This window comes from Tenrec ecaudatus, chromosome 6 (genome assembly GCF_050624435.1).
Source record: "Tenrec ecaudatus isolate mTenEca1 chromosome 6, mTenEca1.hap1, whole genome shotgun sequence".
Lineage (NCBI taxonomy): Eukaryota > Metazoa > Chordata > Mammalia > Afrosoricida > Tenrecidae > Tenrec > Tenrec ecaudatus.
This window is the reverse complement of record NC_134535.1, coordinates 40482095-40507773: the sequence shown is the minus strand read 5'-3', so window position 1 is coordinate 40507773 and position 25679 is coordinate 40482095. Positions and strand designations below refer to the sequence as shown.

The 25679-nt window shown below is 37.6% G+C and overlaps 1 protein-coding gene across 7 annotated transcripts in view; it reads right to left on the bottom strand.

The window, feature by feature from the left end:
* The window catches only part of CEP290 (centrosomal protein 290), a 101986-nt gene that overhangs the window by 36168 nt on the left and 40139 nt on the right, over positions 1-25679 (bottom strand). For all 7 annotated transcript variants that reach the window (XM_075551213.1, XM_075551207.1, XM_075551211.1 and 4 more), the window contains 8 exons: positions 24843-25016; positions 19624-19735; positions 10508-10713; positions 9049-9200; positions 7328-7439; positions 5837-6292; positions 1245-1409; positions 196-303 (listed from right to left, as the gene is read on the bottom strand). In XM_075551213.1, the coding sequence (XP_075407328.1) occupies positions 196-303; positions 1245-1409; positions 5837-6292; positions 7328-7439; positions 9049-9200; positions 10508-10713; positions 19624-19735; positions 24843-25016 (1485 nt within the window). The remainder of the gene's footprint in view (positions 1-195; positions 304-1244; positions 1410-5836; positions 6293-7327; positions 7440-9048; positions 9201-10507; positions 10714-19623; positions 19736-24842; positions 25017-25679) is intronic.

Here is a 25679-nt window from a genome sequence, read left to right as displayed (position 1 = left end):
CAAGGTCAATTTTTACAGCTGTAACAAAATGCAGGTTAACATCTATTTATGTTTTAAATTTTAAAAGTTAACAGTTGAAATTAGATCTGATTAAAAAATTAGATCTGATTTTAGACAATATTTGTATGAGCTAACATTGTAGGCCACAAAATATGCGACAGTGGTTATAGAATTATGCTATAGAATTACTCTTGCCTTTTGTGCTGCATTTAGTATTTCATTTTGCTGATGGTCAAAGATGTCAAGCTGACGTTCAAGCTCAACTTCTCTTTGATCCCAGGCCATTTGTCTTTCTTCATGAAACTGAAAAAGCCAATTTGTGTCAGACACAAACATGCAAACACCAGGCATGCACTATCCACGTTGCATATATTTTTAATATCCTTCTCACAACATTCCTTCAAGGTCATTATTCTTATTCTCATTTTATGGAAAAAAGAACTCAGGGTTGAAGTGACTTGTCTAAAATCATAGCGCTAGATAAATATGGAGTCAAAAAGGCAACCACTTATGAATCCTTAGATTTATCCATCCACCCACCCATTCATTCAATGCATATTTAATAGTACAAGATATGTGCGAAACATTCTAGGCCCTGATAACAAAGCAATGGACAAAAGCAAGTCTCTATTACCTTAAAACTTAAACTCTACTCAGGAGAAAAAGTACGTAAGCAGGTAAATATGTAATACAGAGGCCTGCTGAGCGAAAACAGACATCTTGACCAAAGCGCTGACAAGTGGGAACAATGAAGTTACATACACTCCATTGAGGGAATGCCGACAGTTGGATTTTCTCTTGTGAATGGAGTGGTTGGTCAAAGCAGTACCGACTACACAAACACTATGAGTACCTGGGGTAAGAACACTCGAGAGAGAGGAAATAATAAAATGCTTGTGTGTGCATGCCCTCTCGCTGAAGAATACTTGCTTTTTTCCCCTACATCAAGCTGCATTTTCCTATTCTACCAGCAGATGTTATAACTGTCAAAAGTCACATAACTAATAGTGAAATTAAAAATTAATTATACATATAAGTTATGCATTGCTCCTTATAAGTAAAACCACTATTCCAACGACTAAATTGAAAGTGTATACTTGGAATGTTTAGGAAATACACAGAACATTTTATAACATACTAATGGGACCCACAGTCAGTCAGTTAGGAAAATACACACTGTGACTCAAGCAATACTTATGCTTTAAGTTTTAACCAAAAGCATCAACATAAACATAAAATGAAACCTTGTTCTGCTGCACAATTTCTTCCTCTAGATTACTGATTGTATGTTCATATTCAGATATTATGTTATTTAAATATTTTATTTCTTCTTTATCCTTGACTAATTCTCGATTTAGTTTAAGCTCTTGAAGACGGAGTTCTTCTGTTTTCCGATGCCAATCGATGATCTAAAGATTTACAAATTAAGCATATACAAGTAAATGCTATAGAAATTATTTCTCCATTAATCCTAGTTACAGAAATCCCATTAATTTTAATTAAAATGAAAAACATTAAGTTAAATCTACCGTTTACACTCGTGAATAAGCCGAATTTTCAGCACATTATTAATGCAGTTTTTGTGGTAAAGTTAGGTGCCCCGGCTGATATTCGGGGTGGCTTATAACATATGGTACATTAAAATAAGATATAAAATTATCATTAGTTGAGCCATATAACAAAGCTTATGTAAAACTTCCAGAGACTCTTTTCTGAGAATATGTGCGATCTTAAATAAAAACCTCTTTCAAATTATGTTGAAATGGATAAACTCATAATTAACATTCACTTTCGGTTTTTCATTCACTTTATCATACTTAAGTACTAAATTTACTATGCAAGATACTGTAACATGTTTTACTTTAAATAAATTAGGAAATTCTAAATATTTCTAGATTAGAGAAAATAGATTTAGTTGCTAGTTAACTATATTGCATTTAATTACTATCAAGTGAGAGTAAAAATAAATTTTATTAAAAATAAATGCGGACTATTTAGAAATGACCTTAAACGGTTGATATTGATGAAAAGTATATTTCAAATAATTATCATTATGACAGTGGTAGAGCAGCTGTTCTCAACCTGTGGGTCATGACCCCTTTGGGGGTCAAATGCCTAAGACCATTGGAAAACATTATTTCCAATGGTATAAGGTACCAAGACGCCGCTCCTCTCCAGGCAGGATCACCCACATGCAGATAAACCCACATGAGAGTACCCAGGGTGATGATATCATCGCACCAACCCCATTACATACACCTCATACAAATACAGGTGTACATGACAGGGTTGGTACCATAATGTACTTATGCAGACCAGTCACACATGTGTAGAGAGCAGGTACTGTGTAGAAAGCTGCTGCTGTGTTGAAAGCAGCAGTGTTGAAGGTAAAATAACACTTCATGAATTATAATTACGTGGTAAATGTAAAATCATTTAATGTAAAATCATCAACTACTGCCCCCCAAAAAATATCTGTACCATGGGACTTTAATCTGGATGCTGATCAGTCTTTTTATACTCAGCTCTGGTTGATGTGAATACTGCCCCCTTGTGATAGTAAGAGGTATGCAAAAAAAACAACACAGAGAAGAGTAAATCATAGGAAACTTTAATGAACTGTATTGACTGAACTATGCCAAGTATCATCTTTTGTATTATTAAAGTTATTGTTGTATATTATTTTCATTAGCAACCCATCCCATGACAATGGATCGTGTACAGAAGTTCTTAAGAAAAGAAAATATAGTGAGGATTTATTACAGTATGGTGTTACCTCCGTAATTACAGCAGGAATTGAGAAACCATAACGTGCTAGTTATTTGTGAAGTTCTATCAGCTGAATCTATGAAGCCGAACAAACTAAAACACCATTTTGATAACAAGCATCCGAGCTTTGCCGGCAAGGATACCAACAATTTTAGAAGCGAAGTTGATGGATCCAAGAAAGCCAGACTTGACATTGGTGGCAAGTACCACAAACAAAATGTAGCAGCCGCTGAAGCTTCAGATTTAGTGGCACTCAGAATCACCAGAGCTGTGAAACCTCACACCATTGCTGAGGACTTACTGTTGCCAGCGGCCAAGGACAGTGTACGAGTTAAGATCGGACACGAATTTGTTATGAAATTGAATGCAATTTCCTTATCTAACAACACTGTCCGCAGAAGATTAGATCAGATGTCTGCTGATATTCTTGGTCAGGTAATCCAGGAAATTAAATCTGTTCCACTTCCAATATTTAGCATCCAGCTCTATGAATCTACAGACGTTGTAAATTGTTCACAGTTAATGGTTTACGTGAGGTATATTAATGATGGTGACTTTAAAGATGAGTTTATTTTTTGCAAAACTCTTGAAACAACAGCTACTGCACGTGATGTATTTGACACTGTTGGTTCATTTCCGAAAGAACATGAGATCTCTTGGGAAAAGGTTTGTGGTGTTTGCACAGATGGTGCTCCAGCTATGCTAGGATGTCAATCTGGATTTCAACGTTTGGTACTGAATGAGTCACCAAAAGTCATTGGCACTCACTGTCTGATTCATCAGCAAATACTAGCAACAAAGACGTTGCCACAAGAGTTACAAAAAGTAATGAAAAGTGTCATAAATTCTGTCAATTGTGTAAAGGAAAGCACTTAAAGAGTTAACTGTTTTCACAACAGTGCAAAGAGTTGGATGAGCCAAATAATGCTTTGTTCTTTCACACTGAAGTGAGCTAGTTGTCGAGAGGAAAAGTTTTAAAAGGAGATTTTGATGAACTCACAACGCTTTTTATCAGAAAGCAAGGCCGCAGTTGAAAGCACTTTTCAGCATTAAAGTAAACTGCAAGGACCAAATACCACATGCCTTAATTTGTCTGAAAAGATCAGATCATTCCAAAGGAAGCTTCAGCTTTGGCAAAAAAAAAAAAAATTGGATGAAAATAAAATTTACTTGTTGTCTTCCTTATCTGCTTTCTTTGAGGAACATGACATTGAACCAGACAAAAGGATGACGACGATCATTTCTGTGAAAGAACCCTTGCACATGCTTGCAGACAAAATTTCATCCTACTTTCCAAATCTATCCGACACCCATTTGCACTTGCCAGAAGCCCATTCACAAAGTTGAAGATGGTCCTGAGGCAGCACAAGAGCTCATTGAACTTGTTAACAGCGGTGCAGCAAGAATGGATTTCTCGAAAATGCCAGTTACAGAATTCAGATCAAGTGTTTGCAGTCACATCCTGTTCTGTCTGAGACCGTGTTGTGCCTTCTTCCATTTCCAATAACACATCTTTGTGAAACAATGTTCTCCAGCTTGTTGGTTATCAAGTCTAAATACAGAAGTAGACTTGTTGTGGAAGATGGCCTTCGTTGTGCTCTTGCAAAGCCTGCCCTGAGAATTTCTGATCTGGTGAGAAAGAAGCTATCTCAACCTTCACACTGACGATGGCTTTTGACGCATGCTATCACAAATGGAACAATGTAGTTTCCTGTTGTTCTAGTAAGACTGTTACCCATGCTACACCACGCTTCAAGACAAATTTTCATTTGTTGTAATTAGAAATAAATTATTTTTGTGATTACCATATATACTCAGGTATAAGCCGGCCCAAATATCAGCCGAGACACCTAATTTTTCCACAAAAACTGCATTAAAAATGTGCTGAAAAACTCAGCTTATCCATGAGTATATACGGTAATCACTATGCTTTAATTGTGTTCAATTTGTAAAAAAGAACTATATCCTGCATATCAGATATTTGCATTATGATTCATAACAGTAGCAAAGTTACAGTTATGAAGTAGCGATGAAAGTAATTTTATGGTTGGGGGTCACCACAACATGAGGGACTGCATTAAAGGGTCATGGCATCAGGAAGGTTGTAAACAACTTTGGTAGAGTAAAATTTCTTAATTTCTGCCAAAGATTTTTTTAACTTCTACCAAATAGAGTATGTGTAACATTACGAGAGGGGGGGAGCGATTAGTCAGTTGCTATTACCAAGCCTCTGGCTAGAGGAGGGGGTGAGACAAGCAGCAGTAGAGTAAGGAGACCCTGGACCACCACAGAGCCTTGAACGAGCAAAGTTCAAGATCTCTCTCTGAAATGGCGGAGGCCTTGGAGACTAGATCCATCAGAGACACAGGCACAGGACTATTGGGTATGTTCACATTTGGCCAGACACTATGGAATTGTGGGACCATGGCAGGAGGGCTGCCTTCTTGGCCCATGGAAACAAGGCCAAGGGATCATGTGGCTGAGAGACGGCTGAGAACAGGAGGGACACACTTGATGGCTGGATGAGGAGAACAGTGACTACATCCTTCTTGCTTGCTGATGCTAACTTGTGTTAACCTACTGACTTGCCTAAAAAAACTCTCTTGATTGTGATTATTCTCTGGGTTCTGTGTGGCCACTGACGTGAACTATTGAACCCAGCATACATGCAGAGTGGAGTGGGGGGAACAGTTAATGTCAGAATAAAGAAAGAAAGATAAAGCCTGGAGGTATGTCTGACCCTTGCCTCATGGGCCAGAGGAGGTCTGATCCGGCCTTCCACTGCTGTTTGCTGCAATGATAACTGAAATAATTACAATTAGTACTAAATTTATATATACATGCATAGATTCTAGTGTTCAAAACTCTCTCGTGAAACATAGACATTTTTAGTAAAATCAATGTTCAGAAAAATCATTTTTAACACATATACATTCAAGGATCAAAGTTACAAATTTATAACACAGAACTGAATACATTAAAATTTTAATCATATACAAATACATTTTCTTACATGCACATATAATATAATGCATAGAAATATTGATCTTAAAATTTAATATCTTACCTTTTGTGCTCCCCTGGAATCCTTTAAGGTGCCTATTAACTCTTCTAAGCCCTTTAGTTTTAATTCCATCTCCAGTGCTTTATTTTCCATATTTCTGTGTTCATTTTGAGAATTTTTCATTTCTTGCATAATCTTCAGTTTGTCATTTTGCAGTTGAATCATTGTCTTAGAAAACTTTTCCTGCTGTGCCAAGGGTAAAGCTCCACTAAACTGTCGGCGCAGAGACTGGATTGTTTGGCGCAGATGTTTTGCTCTGTTTCTTCCCTCCAAGCGAGCATAATAAAGAGTCTGTTCTTTTTCATCAAGTTTTTGTTCTAAGCGCAAATTATACGCCTGCATCTTCTGCAGTTTAGATGTAATTGACTCCAACTTACCAAGAGAAGTAGCTTCACTAATTTGAAGTGAGACAATGTGCTGGTGCAGCTTGGCGATTAGAGCCTTTTCGTCAGACTGTGCCTAATATCAAAAGAAAATATATTTTTGTACAAAAAAGTTTCCAATGAAAGTTATATTGGTTTTAAAGCCACATATAATAAACAAAATTTTAGAACAATGTATATTAGCTCCAATAGGATTCAATCTTCCTTTTATATAAATAATTATCAAAGTGAAAACATAGAAACAAACATTTTAAAATCCAGAGTGGTCTTGCAGTGAAGTGAAATTGCTTCACATGGCTCTTCTATCCACATCTCTGCACCCCTACCAAATGATAGGGCGGGACCAATGATTGAGTGAATTAATAAGAGAAGGGATTGGTGAGTTTTAGTTTCTATACCCCAGTGGCGGTAAGAACGAGCCTATTTCAGAAGTAAGAATTCATTTTAGAAGTAAGAAGCCATTTCAGTATTGAGAAGGAAGGGAATTTCTGGGATCAAGGGAGAAAAGTCACTACTGGAACTGGTTCAAGATTCCTGCCTGAAGTGGAGGGAGCAGAGATGCGAGGCACCAGAAGCCACTGAACTAGAGACCCTGAGACAGAACAACGTAGTCACATGAAGGCAGAGCCAAGCGGTAGTGCTGCTGAGACTATGAGACATTAAGGTCAGGCGGCTGCAGGCACCAACAAAACGCTGGGAAACTATTCTAGTTTTCAACTTGCATATGCAAATTACAGCATTAGAATAACACTGATACACAAGGGTTATTGTCTTTTAATCCTAAATAACTTACATAGGGATATATAAAGCTACATAAAATTCTAAGAGTAAATATTATTATGAGTAAGTACTATTCAATTGTGTCTTAACTTTGAACAAAAGCCAGCACAATGGAGCAACAGACACCTAAATTTTGTTGTTGTCATCATTGTTTTTATTATGAACCCAATTTTACACTAAAAGCGTTGTCTGATTTGGTTCCAAGCAATGAGAATAATGAAATCCTCTAGGTTGCCTATCTTCTGATGAAACACAAAAATCATTTCAATACCTACTGGGAGTTTAGGAGAAAAGACGACTTCATCTACAAAAGTGCCCACACGGTACATACCTGGTAGTCTAACAGCTGCATCCTGAGGGACTGCACTTCACTTTCCCTGCACTGCTGTTGTGTGTTCAACATTTCCACCTGCCTTGTGGCAATATCAGAAATCTCTCGCAGTCTACGTTGAGATAAAATATACCAGGAATAATTAATTATATTTGCTAAGAGCATATTAAAGGGACAAATTTCTACATCATTGGAAGAGCCACTTGTTTCCTGCATCTCTTCTGTATATAAAATACCAAAGCAAAATTTTCTAAACTGTTTCAAGAAACATAATTCCATGAGAAATATGAAGCATTCTATGAAAACTTCCATTCCCTCTTGAAATTCCATAGTAACAGTACTTATATTGAACATTTTAATATAAGAAATTCTAAAGTAAACAATTATTTCGTGCAGACTAAACTGTACCACTTTCCAAATGCATATGGCCGACAAACCTTGCTCCCTCTTCCCTCCATGAACTACTACCACAGTTTTGGATATGCTGAATTAAGGTGGTACTCAGGTTTTATATGCTAAAACAAGGTAATAATCAGGTTTTCTTATATTGATTATGAATTCTCATTCTAGTTATTTAACTCTTTTACAAATAAAATAGGATAATATCACAATAAATTACTTTGTTTCAAAAGATGAGACTTATGAGGATAGAAAAATAGAAGTAATTCTTCTTAAACAAAAAGGCTATATAAACGTGAAACTTGCAAAAGGATTTTTAAAGGCTCAACAAAATGCGATTATAATCTCCTGGAGCCCTGGTGGTGTAGTGGTTACATGTTAGGCTAGGATCGCAAGGTCAGCAGTTTGAAACCACCAGCGGCTCCACAGGTACACGATGGGGCATTCCGCTCCCATGAACAGTTACAGTCTTGGCTACTCATGGGGCAGTTCTATACCTGCTCTAAAAGGGTCACTCTGAGTCAGCATCAACTCAATGATAGCGGGTGGTTTTTTAGGGGGATTTCCCCAGGAGAGCAACTAGTGGGGCTAAACCACCGACCACTGGGTGAGTAGGCCAGCTTTTCACCATTCTATGAGGGCGACAGAGAGTAGTTGCCCTGAATGCGCACAGTAACAACGGCTCATTAAAAGGAGAATGAGAACAGAGCATCTATGAGAGACACAGGATTTATTACTTATATAGATTTGTTTTCTCGCTAGATGTGCCTGCTTCCTCACCAAAAATGAAAACAAAAGTTTAACCTCAGGGCTAGTAGGTATAACTGTATGAGCTGACAGACGTTTAATAGCTGGCACAGGGTCCACTAGTATAGAGTCCTAGTCCAAATTAGAAAATTTCACTGTGTTTTTAAAACCTTATGAGAGAGGTAGAAGAGGCACAATCATGCCCTTATTTAAGTGCAGAAACTTAGGTCTAAAGAACTAAAGTGATGGCTCCTTCCACAAGAAAATAGTATGTGGAACGACCAGGCTTCACAGGCTCTTGATTCCAAAATCAAGTAATTTTCACATTACTATCCAGATTCCGAGAAACGCTAATTCTTGAGAAATCATTTCCTCTTCAATGCTACTATTAAACCACTTAAAATATCAACCTGGTGAATAGTGTTTCACATTGTTCTTATTTTTGAAAGAAAAATAAAAGCAGCAGTAACTGGCAGGAAGGATCTTACATGTGTGCTTTTGTCATTCGTTTTCTCCAAGAGAAATTGAGCAAACACAAATAAGAAAACTGAGTAAAGATGCACGCATGCACTGACTTGGACACTTCGACTTTGAGCTCCATTTCATTCTTCTCCAATTCAAGAATCCTTTGCCTGTCGGCATCGCTGACTGCTTTGCTGACACTCTCGGCTAACTCATCTCTTAACATCTGCTCCACCTTCTGCGCATCCAAATTGATTTTAGTCAGCTAAGGGAAAATGACATGAAAGAAAAGCCAGATACATTGCTTTAGCAGTGTTTCTCTTAGAATTCAGCTTTGGAAATGTGTCTGCCTTCTTTGCATTGATTCAGATACTGAACCAATTTTGGAAACCCTACTGATATTTCAATTCAAGTAATATAAGTAGAATAGATAACTCATTAGTAATAATATCTGAACCGCTGATTTTCTTGTTTGGAGTCTAGTATACTCATTACATTTGGCTAAAATGATACTGTATCATCTATAAGTAAATCTAGATAAGATCATAAAAGTTTATTGATATTGATTTAAAGTAAACATGATATATATGTCTTTGAACACAGATTAATTTCTACAGGTAAGCAAATGAAAATTATAAGCATGATACTTTGTCATAAATTGTTGATTATTGGCAAACTCCATATATAGGCAAGGAACTTAATCATTCAGATCATATAAAACATATTCAAACCCTTCTAATAAATCATAAATGTCACGAAGGCAAGGGTTACTATTTTTTATTGCTATAGAACCAGACCCCATACAATGCCTAGCACACAACTGGCACTTAGTAAATAAGTATTTGATAAATGAATGAATGGTCGTGGAAGGTAGTTCCTTACTACAAGTAACATTTTCACAGTAAATCTAATAGTATAAAGTAAGAAATAAATCATTTAGATTTAAAAGGAAATCATTTACTTATTAATATGGAGTAAGGGCACAATATTAGTATGCTGCAGAGATACAAACAATAATACCTTTTTTCTACGTGGAAGTTACATAATCTGTTGTCAATTTGAGACATAAGCGCGAAGGGGTGGAATTTAGCCTGTCAATCAGGTTGCAGCTTGATGACCTCATTTGGAGGTGCTAAGAAGATAAATAGCGTGCTGGAGGCGGGACACATGCTCACTCTCTGCAACATAATCCTGACTACAAGCCACATGCTACCCTGATGCAGTCAGAGCCCTGGGAGCTGGAGGAGCCACGTGGAGAGCACTGCCAGTGCGGAGATGCTTCTACCGCCACTGGATCCACAAGACTTCCCACCCACTGGCCTGTGATCTTCCTGCATTTGGTAATATTGCATGGCTGCATGAGTCTAAAGGGGAATGTATGGACCAGTGTTGGACACAGGCTAATGGTGGACTTAAGGACTTGATCTAGACTGGGGTGCTTTCTTATGTACAATTATTCTGTACATAAAGCTCTTTCCTGTACACATTGGAATGTCTATTACTTTGTTTCTCTAGTTACCGGACTAACAGTCCATCAAGGTTACTTTATTATGACTAATTACAATATCATACCTCAGCAAATTTGGATTCCAATTCAAAATTACGTTCTTCCATTAGTTTTAATGAATTCCTCACATGTTCATACATTTTTTGAGAGTGTTCAGCTCGCTGTCTTTCATTTAATTCCTTCATTTCCAACATGGTGATTTTTTTTGAAATGGAAAGAATTTCACTGTTGGTTATTGATTTCTTAGTCTTATCCATGGCAGATTCATTTCCTATGCACAACAAAACTTAAATCAATTCTCATGCTGCATATATCAAAACCCTTCATCAGATATAGCTGATATACTAGATAAGGTGGCAATACAGCTGAGTGGAAATCATATAAACTTTGAATAACGACACACCTCGATTCTAGATTAGGCTTGGTTACATCTTGCCTATATGTAATCTGTAATCCCTTTGAATTCATGTTTTTCATCAATCTGATAATTACAAAAATATATGTTACTCATGAGATCTTTGAAATAACATACTAAGCACTTAGTATACTTTCAAGTTGATTTCAACACATAGTGAGTCTATTGGACAGAGTGGAAATGCCCCTGTGGATTTCCCAGACTGTAATTTTTTAATAGAGTAGCAAGCCTCTTTTTTTGTGTGGTGGAGTGGCTTGATTTTCAAACTGCTGACCTTGGGTTACCAATGATACCACCAGGGCTATAGTACATAGTATAAACAAAAACACACAGAAATAAACTCACTGCCACTAAATCTATTCAAATTCATGGCAGGACAACTGCCCTTTGTCGGGTTACAAGACTGTAACTCTTAAGGGAGTAGAAAGCCTCATCTTTCTCCCTTGGCTTTGAACTTCTGAACATCCAGTTAGCAGCCCAATCCATAACCGCTTTTCCACCAAGGTTATGAAATATCATAATCAGGGACTAAAAAACGAGTGTGTACACCGATAGGAACACACATGTATATATGTACAAATATAGTTCAATTATCTTTTAATTCCATTTCCATGCATGTGTATGTATGTATGTATGTATACACACACACACACACACACACATATGAGGGGTACCAAACAAAACTGAATAGTTTTTCCAAAGCTATGTATTTAAATGTTTTGACAAAACAACCTTATCACCTTCAAAGTACTCTCCATTACACTTAATACATTTGCCAAATCTCCAAGACCATTTTTCAAACTCATCTGTTTAGATGGCTGAAAACACCTCCCTTGTTTTTTTTCCCCTCACATTTTCTAGGTCATCAAATTACGGGGTGAGTTCAGGTAAGTAAGGTGCACGGGGCACGAGAGGCATGCTCTTTTTTTGCCAAAAACTGGCGCACTGAAATGGCTGCGTGAGCAGGTGCATTGGTGTGATGGCCAAGACTAGTCACCCATCTACCACATATCAGTCCTGTTTTGTCACACACTATTATGCAATCTTTTCAAAACTTCTAACTAGAAAGTATGAACAGCAGCCTGACTTGGTGGAACAAATTCCATATACTCTATATCCCACTTACATTTAAAAAAAAAGCTTTGTCTTGATCTTTGATTTCACTAGAGCTTTTTATGGGCAAGGCGATGATGGAGTCTTCTATTGACTTGATTGACATGTGCTTTGGGGTAGTAAGAATGGGACCATGTCTAGCACCACTAACGATCTTGGGGAACAGTATGGGTCGCTTCAGAGCAGTTCTTTCAAAATACGCAGGTTTCCACTCCACACACACTCTTTCTCGCGGTCAGTCAGAACCAGGGGCACGCATTTCATAGCGCCCTTCTCATTCCCAAATCTTCTGTTAAAATTCGCTGAACCGAGCTGCTGGATAGTCCGGATAACTTCCCCATCTCTTCAGTGGTCTGAGCACAAGTTCATGAATGAAGTTGCTGGGTATCCAGAACAAAGTTTGTCATCAAGTGACATTTCACCTTCTTTGAAATGAGAAAACTACTCATACACTTGAATTTTTCCCACAGCGCTGTCTTTATAAGCTGTGCTCAACATCGTAACAGTTTCTGCGGCATTTTTCCCCGAGCAGGAGGCAAAATCTCACAGCTGCATGTTGCTCTCTTAAATCGGCCATCACAGAAAAACGAAGAGAAACTGATTTTATGAAAAAATAAACTGTGAACAAAGAGAACCTTCCCGAACTACGCCATGGCTGCACTAACTCAGAGCAAGTTGCTGGGTGCTGGTCTAATGGGGAAAATGCACACTATACTAGAAAGGCTCCGTCCAGCAGATCTTTTTACATTATTTTTGGTGTATGTGTGCATGTCAAAGGAAATTAGCATGAAGAGAGATGCACTGAAGCTACACTACTTCATGAATAAAAATCTAGTAACTTGATTTTAAAGAAGCAAGCACTCAGGCTGTAAAGCATAAAGAAATGAAGCCACACGAAGGAGGGCTTCTCCAAATGGGATCCCCTAGCTATAGGTATTATTTGGAATGGCTTCAAACATGAGCTCGTGCATAGCACCGATTGTATGGATGGCACAGAACCAGAAAAATGCTGTTCTGTTGCGAACAGGGGCAATATGCAGTGTGTAAGATGCCATCGTGTCTAGGGGCTTACAGGGTTGTCTTCAAACAAGCAGCCATTTAAGTGAGGTGTTCCATTAAGTATACATGGAAGAAACACAACAGCCTGTACGATCCAAGAATTATTAGCAATAAAACCTAGATCCAAAGCAGAGAATAGTATTGGTGCTTAATCTGTATATACCTGCTTTGTCAACACCTGGCTTGCCTGCCGGCGTAGTGGCTACAGGTTGGGCTGCCAGTCGTACGCTAGCTGTTTAAACCGCCAGGTGCCGTCCAGAAGAAAGACAGCGCTTTCTATCCTGGGGACAGCCAGTCTCGGGAACCCACAGGGCCGCTTTACTCCGTCCTATTTTTTAAAACAAAGAGCTGCTATGAGTTGGCATCAACTCGATGGCAGGGAGTGTGGTTCTGTTGGTTGGTTTCCAAAAGGCTACAGATGACAGGGGAAGCACCAAGTCCATTTGCAGGGTCCCCATACGGATTGAGTATCTGGTGGCTCTCCCCGTATTTGAGGACCATGAATACCCTTGTTATCAGACACCATGGTCGATTATGACAGACGTAATTAGGTTAAATGTAATATCATTTGGTGTCAATTTTGACCAACTTTACATCTGTTAGCTTTTAATGTGTTCTCCATTTATTTTATTGAGGTTTTCCCCTATTTTTACTTTGTTACTGTCAGTTTTGTTTTTGTTTGTTATTTTTGTGTATGTGAGATCCAGGATAAGTAATCTACAGAGACAGTAACTGGAGTAATAGTTTCTTGGGGGAATGGCAGGGGAGGTTGTAGAGAAATGGGGGTCTAGTAAGAGTACAAAAAAAGGAAGAAAACGCTCTAAAATCGATTGTGTTAATGACTGTACAACTCTTAATGTGATTGAACCAGTGAATTATATTGTTTGTTAAAAAGAAGACTTGCTGGCACTTGCTATCAACAACAACTCATCTCAATAAAACAGTGCATGCTCTTTAACTAGCTAATACACCCTGATTTTATATATGTTGTGGTACGGACAGAAAAGCCTGTGGTTACATGAAAATAAAGCTAAAATCTGCAATTTACTATGAAAAAGCATATGGTTTACAGGAAGGGGAAAACTTCTATTTTTGTTTTACATAAAAAACATGTTCCAGAAAAACACAACATCAATAATAGCAAAGACTTTGGGGTTCCCCCCACTTTTTAGAGAGCCAATTAAAACTCATAGGCTTAGGGGAATCAGTTATTTCAATAAACTACATGGTAATTCACTTTGTAAATATCCTGAAAACACATCCAAAATCTATGAGACACAGTCTAGCCACCACTGCTTCTCTGGAGCCTTCTAACGGTACTTGCTTAAAGACATTTCCTTGATCTTCTGGTCAAAGAAAAATTAAACTCACGGGGACTGAGTTGGGTCAGACTCATAGTAAGCTGATTTAGTCTGCACCAACACCATAATAAAAATGTACCAATTCTTATTGAGTCTTCCATATTCATTGTCCAGCTTAGTTATGTATATGAAATGATTGTAAATATCAAATCTTGGTCAGGCACACATCAGTACTCAAAGTTATATCTTTGCTCCTTAATACTTTATAAAGATTATCTTGTGCAACAGATTTGCACAATGCAGTAATTTGTTCGATTTCTGGCAATGCTTCTATGAGCGTTGGTTGGGGATCTAAGAAAAGAAAACCCTTGACATCTTTTTTCTGGGTTTTTTTTTAACCTTCTTTATTGATCCAGTTGTAAGAACTTTAGGTTTTCTTTGTATTGGGGTGTAATCCACATGGGAGACTTCATGACCTCATTTTCATCAACAAGTGCTTCCAATCCTCTTGGCTTTTAGTAAGCCAAGTTTGTCACCTGCACAGCTCAATGACCCTGTTGACAAGCTCAATGAAGCATTCTACTTCCTGTAATCCAACACCCTGATCGTTAGCTATGTAGAAAGATTGAATACATATGATGAAATGATACCACCCTGACCCACCACTTTCCTGATTTGAAGCCAGGCAGTATCCCCTCGTTCTCTTTAAATGACTACTTTTGGTCTAGGTTGCCCATGAGCATAATAATGTATTGTGGACTTCCCACATTGTAGAATGTCTTTGCATAGTCAATGAAACACAGGAAAATATCTTTCTGGTATTCTCAGCTTCCAGCCAAGATCCATCTGATATCGCCAGATATTCTTCATTCTATGTACTCTTCTGAATCTTTAATTTTGGGGATCTCCCTGCCCTCATACTGCTTTATTTATATTTTAATGCTCTTCAGCAGAATGTTACTTATACGTGATATTAATGGCATTATTCAATAATATCTCCATTTTGTTGGGTCATCTTTTTTGGAATAATCACAAGTATGTATCACTTTTAGATGGTTGACCAGGTAGCTGTCTTCCAAATTTCATTTGGTATTCCATCACTTTCTGGAGTCTAGTTTTTCAATATTATCTTCAGTACAGCTTTGGCTTCTCCTTCAATATCATTTATTTTTTAAAACATGTGCTACCTCTTGAAATGGTTGAATGTCGACCAATTCTTTTTTTTTTTAACTTTTTGTTGTGCATTGAGTACAGGTGTACACAGCAGATCATCGGCTTTACATTCAACAAGCATACATATATTTTGTCCTTTTCACATACTGCAATTTCCTCGATGCACCATCATTTGCCCCACTTCCTTTCTGGGCTTGCATTCCTCCATATGTCTTCATCTTTTTTTCTTCTCGGGTAAATGCTGCTCTTTTGATCTCAAACAGCTGGTTAATCTACGATATGGGTACATCTGCAGTGTTACTGCTCCACTTACAGACCTGTCTTATTGTTTGTTTGAAAACTAAGCTAAGAGAAGGAGCTGTTTCAGATCCAGAGTGACTAATGACTGTAGTCTGAGAGGTACCACAAGGATCCCTTTGACCAGCTAGCCTGGTCTTTCCTATAGCTGTGAGTTTTGTCCACATTCTTCTTCCACTCGATTCCGGGCCTTCACTGCCATCTCGCTCAGAGAAGTCAGCAGTGGCAGCTAGGCCCTCCACAGCTCTTCTGATGAACAATTCTTTTTGGTAGAGTGACTCTGTTATTCTTACCTTTTCCTTCGGTATTTCTAGTATTATACAATACTTTCTGCACAGAAACCTTCCTGACGATTCCAGAGTGGAACTTCTCCTTCAGCTACTGCAGCTTACTTACGCTGAGCATGTTCTCCGAACGCCAGGTTTGTGTACGCATCATTAGAATGCTTTACTTTGTCTTCTCCAGGTTTGAAATTTCTGTTCAGCTCTTTTCTCCTTCGTTTCTTTCATTTGCTTGAGCTGGTCCATGTTCAAGAGCAAGTTTCAGAGTCTCTTCTATATCCAGTTGTCCTTTCACTCTTCTCTTTTGCTTTTTTCCTGTAGGCAGCTGTTTACTTTTCAAAACCATTTTATTGGGAGTTAATACAGATAACATATCATCCATAATCCAGTCACAGCAAGCACTTTTGTATAATGACTACCACAATCAGTTTCAAAACATTCTTTTCCTTCATAAGTTCCTTGATATCAGCTCCTTTTTATCCCTACTCCCCAACACTGTACCCACCCCCACCCCCACCCCCAGAAATGCTTATCTACTTACTGGCCCTACACGTTCATCAACCCTGGGTTTCATATACCGAAAAACAGACAAACATATCAAAAAATTCAAGAGAATCACCCCCAATTACAAAGAAAAAAAGTTTGACATAAATTTCAATATGAACAAACAAAAAAAATACAGAAAATTTGAAAACCAGAACTCATTTGATCTTTGGTCACTAGTGTCCAAGGTGCCAAATGTATTGAGATGGCCTCTAAATTCAGGTGGTATACAGTCAAGGGTGTATGTTGGCTCTTGTGGACTTTTTCGAACTTGTTTCACCGTCAACCTGAACTTGTACATGAGTAATTGATGTTATATTTCACGATCAACTCCTAGACTTTTTTCGCTGATGGCACTGAACTTCTCTATCATCTTTTCTCACTGATGTACTTAGTTTTATTCCTGTATATTTCATTTGGTGAAGCTACCTAAATAATAGCAGTTTAAATTGTTGTAAAAAGGAATTTGGATTAAAGAAATCTTGCAAAATTCTATCACATGATTTCCAGCTTCATTTCTATCATCAAAGCCATATTTTTTTAAGTACTGGTCCTTTCTCTTTATTTACAACTTTGTATTCTAATCGCCAGTAGTTATTAATGCATCTTAACGGCACGTGTAATCTGAAGAAGAGCACAGACTCCTGTGCTCTTCATCGCCTGCCTTATTGTCTGATATGTAGATTTGAATAATAGTTTAGTTGCGTTTCCCTGCAGGGCTATAGATAGTATTCTACCACAGACAGCATTGTACTTCAAGATAGATGTTGAAATGTTCTTTTTGACAACAAATGTTACATCATTTCTTTTGAGTCTGTCATATCTGGTATAGCAAACTGTATTACTGTCCAATTCAAAACTGATAAAACCAGTCTATTTCAGCTCACTAATACCTAGGATAGCAATACGTATGCCTTTCATCCCATTTTCAAAAACTTCTAATTATCATACACGAGTACATAAGCTCCAGTTTCTGAACATTAATGGATATTTGCAGCTGTCTTCCTTTTTGATTTATCTATCAGCTGGCACAGGCCCCTAAGCTGTGCTCCACTCGTCCTTAAGGCTGACGCTACTTTGAGGCGGCAGCTCTTTTCTGGTTGTACTTTGAGTGCCTTCCAACATGAGAGGCTCATCTTCCAAAAATACGTCAGGGAGAATTCCATTGTTATTCCTAAGGTTTTCAGGGCCTTGTCCCTCAAAAGTGGATGGCCAAGTCCTCCTTCCTAGCCTGTTTTGAGCCCTGGTTCTTTAGGGGGTTACTAGTTGTACAGGTAACTTCAGGGTTAGCGGTTTGAAACCACCAGCCACCCTGTGGGACAAAGATGAAACTTTTTACTCTTGTAAAATGTCACAGTCTCAGAAACCCAGGAGGATAGTTCTACTCTGTTCTATAGGGTCACTGTGAGTTGACAGTGACGCGATGCTATAGGGATTTTTGAGTAAGCTTGCTGTTAGTCTAGAAGCTCTACTGAAAGTTATTCACCAGGGGTGACCCAGCTGGTATTGGAAAGACTGCTGGTGTAGCTTTCAGCATAATAGCAACACAAAAGCAAACTGACAGACGAGTAGGACTAAAGTCAGTTCCTTCTATAAATTAAATGTAACTGTTACCAATTTAACCTTAAATAGCATCAAAGAGCTGGGTCTTGAAGTCAATATATTTTATCCAAAGAGAACATTTATTTTAAAAAAAATGAAACACAATGCTAGCAAGGAAAAATTATTAAGCATGTCATAAGATGGTGTAGCAATTTGAAAAACTAGTATAGAAAACTCCAGCAGGAGTCCTGAGATGTGTATGTTCTCTGAAACAGTAGCCATTCACTAACAGATACAAGCAAATGTTTATTATGGCATTGTATGTCACAGAAAAGCTAAAGATCTAAGCACTTAAACAAAGAATATTCTATGGGTATGTACTTTTATAGGTGGAGAATAAAACATAGACAATGTTTTTAACATTTACAAGACAAATACCAAAATGGAAAAGCAAACCCACTGACATTGAGTCAATTCCAACTCATAACTTGTTTTCTTTTTAAAATTTAGAAAAGTATATAGCTTTTGTTTAAAAACCAACAAAACAAAAACTTGAAAAACAAAGCAAAACAGAAAAAGTGAAAACAAGATGCTATTTCAAAATCTGGGCCATTCGGGTCTTTCCTATACAAGAGCTCTGAAAGCTGTATATGCCAATTAAAAGAACAATACAAAATTATGAATGAGTCATGGCAATCCAAACACAAATTTTATATAACGTGAAGGATTCTTCCTGGGAATTGCCTTTACAAAAGATGGGAGGAAAAGATTTAAAACAAAGTAAAACAAATGCCCAAAAGAGAATCAAATTCCTGTGTTTCAAGTCAATATAAACATACATTGTCCTGGCAAATAACATGCTTTTGTTTTCTATCTCATCCGAGAGTTCAAATCCTAATAAATCTTTATGGAAGTTAGATAGTCTCATCTTTCTTCTTGGAATGGCTTCTAGATTTTAACTACTAACCTTGTAGTGATAAGCTGACAGAGCCATATAGGTTTCCTACATGAATACAGCATATAAACCTTAAATATTTATCATATTAAAGCATGTAAAACATGTAAGCAAATACCAAGGGTTCACAAAGTTGATGAAAAAATGGATTTAATATACACTGCAATACGACTGTACAGGCATCAAGTGGATTCTAACTCATAGGTACCATATTTAAAATATAGGTATTTCATAATTATCGCCAGTGTTACACCAATTTTTAGATGGTGCTAACAGTTAATGCCTAGTCACACATTTTTAACATACATGATTTCATTAAACCTAATTTACAAACAGAAAAAAAAATTGGATAGGATTTAATACAGGATATTATTCATCAACTTCCTGCTAAATAAACTTTATGCTTAGAGTTCATTTCTTTTTTAGCTGGTATAGAAAAGGAACTTAAAGTGAAAAAAATAGTTACTAGCTGATCTTATATTTCCAGAACAATAAGAGTTACCTAATGTAGTTTCTTGTTCCCATGCTTGCTCAATAGTGTGCAGTTTTTCCTTGGTAATCTCCAGTTCTTTATTTATTGCCCCCATTTGTTCTTTCAGGGATGCATTTTCACACTGAATATGACAGAAACATCACAGAGACACTAAGTGGCAAATCAGAAAAAATGTCACAGAGATGACATCATCTTAAATTCAAATGATAGCTCTTAAATATCAAATCAAGGCTTTTATACAATTAGAAGTTCCTCCAAAAATAACAGCTTCATAAACATAATACAGCTAACATAATACAATATGTTATTTAGAAATAGGCTGCAATAAAAGAATCATTAAAACCCTGTGTATCCAAAATGGGGCCCTCAATTTGTAATACTTTTACAATTGAAAGTGTATGTTCATTCTGGCTGAACTGGCGTATGCAGAACCCCATTACCTTCACAAACCAGTGTTTATACCTGTCCTGCACACAAGAGATGATATCATACCCAGCATACTAACAGTGTCAGGTGCTGATGGATAAAACGAAACAGATAAAAGTCTGGCCTTACAGGATGCATCATTTAGGGTCTAAGTGGTTTTGTGTGCAGTGGGGTTTGAAGTGTGGATGAAGGCAGCAGTCAATAAACAGAGAAATAAGTAGAATATTCATCCAAAAAGTGAAGGTCTAGAAAGAAACAAGAAGGATACCAGTGCAGAGAAAAATAAAAGGATACGGGAGGGTCTTTAACAATTCTTGGAAAAAGTCCATGATTTTTCCTTCAAGTTTTCATGAACTTTTTGAAGGCTCTCATACATCTAAAGTGGTTGAAGAAAATTTCACTGAATAACATTAGACAAACTCTGTATTGAGAAAAAATCAGCAAGGAAAGAGGTAATATATTAGCAAACCCTCTAGCTCTAATGCAGATAAGTTTGGGGAACGATGGGGGTAGGAAGGAGTGATTCTAAGGCAGAAGAGAGTTTAGAGTCTTACCGGACCTGATCAGAATGAGAACAATTGAGTGAAGAATAGTAGACCCTGGGAAGGTAATCGGGGCCAAAGAGGTCATTTATGCAATCAACCTGGCTGCGATGTAGGTAATAAATTAAAGTGGAAAATAGCAAAATCAGGGAGACAAGTCATGAGATTATTGTGCAAGTTCAGGTAGTGGTGACACTGGTTTTAACTGGGATCATAGCAGTAAAGGTGGAAAAAAAGTATACATAAAAAGAACATTCAAGAAATAAGAAAGACAAGAAAGAAAATAATAAAGAGTCATTCTAAGGTTATCTTTGACCAACTTTTAGTAAGTTTGATAATAATACCATTTACGTTTCATGACTTCAACAGGAACACAGATTAGTTTGTTCTGACCATGGTAATTCTGAGATGCCTGTGAAATATAGGAGTTATAAACTAGGCCATTCCATACAGTGGACTCGAGCTTGGAGGAAACATCAGGCTAGAGATGTAACTGTAGGAGTTAGCAACACTGATACACTTAAACCATCTGCTCAATTATTCTTTAACAAATATAATACATAGGAATCCTGGAAGATATGCTAATCACTGGGCTTTCATGGTAAAGAAGTTCCATTCTGGAACTTTTGTGTTATTGCAGTGGCTGGAAAATAAGCAAATACAATACAATGGCTGGTAAGGTAACAACTACTGGAGGAATTATAAAGTATGGTAATGAATTTTTCCTGTACTACAAAATGGCCGGTTTTCCTACTTCTTTATTCCCCACTTCTTTCTTTACATTTTGAAATCTAATTTCCATCAAGTCTATTCGGATGAAATATGACCTTAGACCTGCGGCTGCAGATGAGAAAGTAACGCCTGAACGAGGTTTGAGAGAACGAAGGTTCCCGGCCGGCAGAGCAGGAGAGCTGATGAGATGAAGAAAACAGCCAGTCCAACAGAACCCAGGCAAGCACACTGGGCTGTGTCACTGCCACACGTAGCGTGAGCGAAGCTCCTGACAAGACACGAGAGGAGGTACGGCCTTCACCTTTATCCGCAAGTGATTGAATATTTCTGTAAGGGATTTTTATTCAGATTATAATTGGGATTAGATCATCTTTTTATTATATTGTAAGACACTGAATAGTGGTCTCCAAATAGATCAAGTCCAAGTGACTGTAATTTGTAAATGTTACTGTGATTGCTTTTTAAAAAATCATTTTACTGGGAGATTATACAATTCTTATCACAGTCCATACATCAATCCATCATGTCAAGGAGTGACACATTCCGATTCAAGTTCAGAAGGATTATTCTGGGGGTAGTAAAAAGAAGTAAGACTGAAGACAGGGGTATGAGCAATAGCTATCAGAATAAAAATAATGAATAAAACAAAGGTATTACTAATAGAAATGTCTATGAGAAAACAAACAAATGACCACGACCAACCTATTGTCATCAAGTTAATGCTGCCCCATGGCCACCCCATATTAGATTATAACTTCTTCCTCAGTTTTCCTTGTAAGTCCTTTGCCAGGCCGCTCTTTCGTGCTCATGTCCCATGGGTCTGAATTGCCAGCCGTTAGGCTCGTAGCAAACTGTGTGCACCACCCAGGGACCATGGAGACGAGAGCTGTGTGGAAACATAACTGAGATGCAGGAAAGGTCGGAAAGAGGTAAAAGGAACAGGTCTCTCAACTGACTGACGGCTCTGAGATGAAGAATTCATTTAACGTCTCCAACAATACGGAGTCAGCTGTAAATCAGCTGGGCAGAGATTTCCTACAACAAATTGTTACAGTCTTAAAACTTTTTAAAAGTCACAACTTTTTGGCACTCCTACCATTGCCATTATATCTGCGCGGTTTTGAGCAATAAAGTACAAAAGAGGTTAGTACCATGTGACTTCCAAAGCTAAGTCACTGAACGTGATATTCAAACTCCAGCGCTCGAGCACATGGTAAGTCCCGCTACCACGAGACAGACAAGCTGGGAGGGGAGACACATACCGACGATGTCTGGGAAACAGCTCCAGCTGAGAGGCAGCGGTTACGGCAACCAATCTGTTTCATAACCTACCAAAATCTTTAGCACTTAGAAAAATACTCAACACTTAGAAAAGTGAAGTTTTCGCTCCAGTTTTCTTTAGCTGTTGCTTGTGCATTTCGGAGGGAAAGTCTCTTCCTCGCTTCCCTGTGTCTGCTTTTTAAAACTCTCCAGGGTCAGCATACATGACGCTTCCTCCACCAAGTCAGAAATCACCTCTTCTTTCTCTAGACTTCCGAAGCACGGTACCTACCTCTTTCTACTAAGGACATTATCACATGCCCTCCCGGGAAGGTGGGTGTCAGGGATGTATTTTGTGATACTTACTCAATCTGTATGATATGCAAATAATCCCAGCAGGACGACATGAATAAGAATATGCCATCAGGATTGGAAAATACTCAGTTACAACCTGCAATATGCATCTCACACAAACTTGCTTGGGGAAGCAAGGAAGACTTGAAGCACTCACTAAGGACAATAAAAAACTACAACTTTCAGTATGGATTACAGATCAAAATAAAAATAAAAAATTTAACAATTGGACCAAGAGCCAGCATCATGATAAGCAGAGAGAAAATCAAAGCTGTCAAGGATGTCATTTGATTGGGACCTACAATCAACACTCACGGAAGGAGCAACCAAGAAATCAAATAACATATTGCAGTGGACAAACGTGTTACAAAAGACCTCTTTTAAATATTAAAAAGCAAAGATGCCACTTTCAGGAACAAAGTGTGTCTGACCCAAGCCATGGTATTTTCAATCTCATGAATGCAAAAGTTGGACAATGAATAAGGAAGACCAAAGAATAAATGCCTTTGAATTACTGCGTTGGTAAAGAAGAATGAAAAGTACAGCCAGAATTCTCCTTGGAAAAAAGACAGTGAGACGTCGGCTGTCACACTTTGAACATGGAGAAGGAACCAGTCCCTGAGAAAGAAGAGTATAATGCTGGGCAGCAAAACAGAGAGCCCCTCCAGGAAATGAGCTGATGTAGCGGCTACAGTGACGTAAGCAAGTCTAACAACAATTGTGAGGATGGTGCAGGGTCAGGCAGTGTTTTATTCTGTTGTGCACAGGGTCACTCTGAGTAGGAACCAAATCAACAGCACCTAACAGCATCTTTGATTCTAAAGGTAAGAATCAGAAAGACAGTACTTTTTTTCATCTTTAGCATTTAGGATAGTTGACCAGTTTTAAAATATAAGCTCAAAATATTTACCAAATAGGAAAGATAAATTTTTATGGAAAAACAGATCAAAATAAAAATTTCTTATTGATCTATACAAGATAATTAATTCTTATGTAGGATTTACTCATTAGAGGACAGAGAGAAGACACAGAGAATGAGAAAAAAAGTGATCATAATTAAGCATTCAGAACTTTTTTAGAAAAGTTAACATACCTTTACGACAAAAATAGTAAAATATACTGAAACTAGTCATATATATTATTTATAATGACTAAGTTAATTTTACAGAAGTCATTGAAAAATATTCAAACTGATGATTTGCTTTACTGAACATGTAGCGATACAGAAGGAAAAGCTATTGAGTCTTCATAATTTAGATTTCATCTTGTTCCTATGAAAGGATCTTAGAATAAGCCACATCATAACTTGTTCTGTCTACTGGAAAAGGTATAGATATCCAGTGGCAAGAGTACAGCAAAAATCCTAAGCCATACTTACAGGCTGTTTGCATGATATTGTAATACTCCACTCTACAGTAAGAACAAAGGAGAATTGCAGAGTTTATCCATGCTCCACAGAGCACCAATAATAACAACACTTCATTATCATTTACATCCATTCCAAGGAAGAGAATCTGAGGACCACAAGGACACTTTACTCTGGGAGTAGGGGTAAGAAGAAGGGATAGTAGAATCTAATGGCACGTTCGCCTCCCTCTTCAAGCACCCGATGCAAAGGGCCTTGACTCGGCCACGTGGTGATAGTGGAGCATGGAGGAAGATCCAAATGAAACAGTCCAGAAGTCACACTGTAACCACGGAGCACACGCACTTGCTATAACGTGTATGTTTCTTTACATTCAGGAACAAAATGCTTAAAATTAATTTTCATCTAAAAATAATAACCTTAAACTCATATCGACACAAATAAATTTTACTACATTTAGATCTATAAACCGTTCCCCGCAAAGAAATACAGAGATACACTGAAATAGAATGGTTACTATCACTGGGCTATGGATAACATAAACTTACCTCTAAGTGTTCCAAGTTAGTTGTTCTTTGAACAAGCATATTATCTTTTTGCAAGATGTCCCTATACTTAGCTGTCAGTTCATTGTACTGTTTATTGGCCATTTCTAGTTCTGACAGAGAGACGCTATTATCTAAAACTTTTTGGAGAGCTGCAATCTTGAAGAGAGCCATTTCCTAGATAAATAAGAATATAACGAGTTATTTTTAAGTACCTTCTTCTGGTTAAGCACATGCAACTTTTGGGAAAACATATGTTACAACCACTTAAGAAACATAGGAAAAGATCAATAATCTGTAGCAACAAATTCATTTCTTTCATGAGAAATAATCATATTTTGAGATACTAAATTATAATAAAGATAAAGCAAAACAACCATAAGCCAAACTAAAGTCCCTGACATGGAGTCAAGGCGGGCTCATAGCGACTCTTCAGGGCAGGGTGAAACCACTAGAGGAGAAAGCCCTGTCTTTTTCCGGAGAAGCTGCTGGTGGTTTTCGACTGCAGACCGTGCTGATCACAGCTCAGACTGTAACCACTACGTCACAAGTGCGCCTTTGTTACAACTCCTATTATTAGGAACTATAATGCAATTAAATAAATCATCCAGAATGTACCTTTGGAAAGCTTTTATAAATTTCTAAGATTAAAAAAACTTGTCTTCTCAGAGTTGAATGGCAAAATTGTTATTTCTATAAACAACTTTTACAGCTTCACTATTTCTGCCTATTGCAGTTTGATTAGCTTTGTAACAAAATAAAACTTATTTTTCCCCTAAAAGGAAGAGTATCTAGGGAGGAAAAGAATCCATTGCTAACACAATTGTCTGTAATAAAACA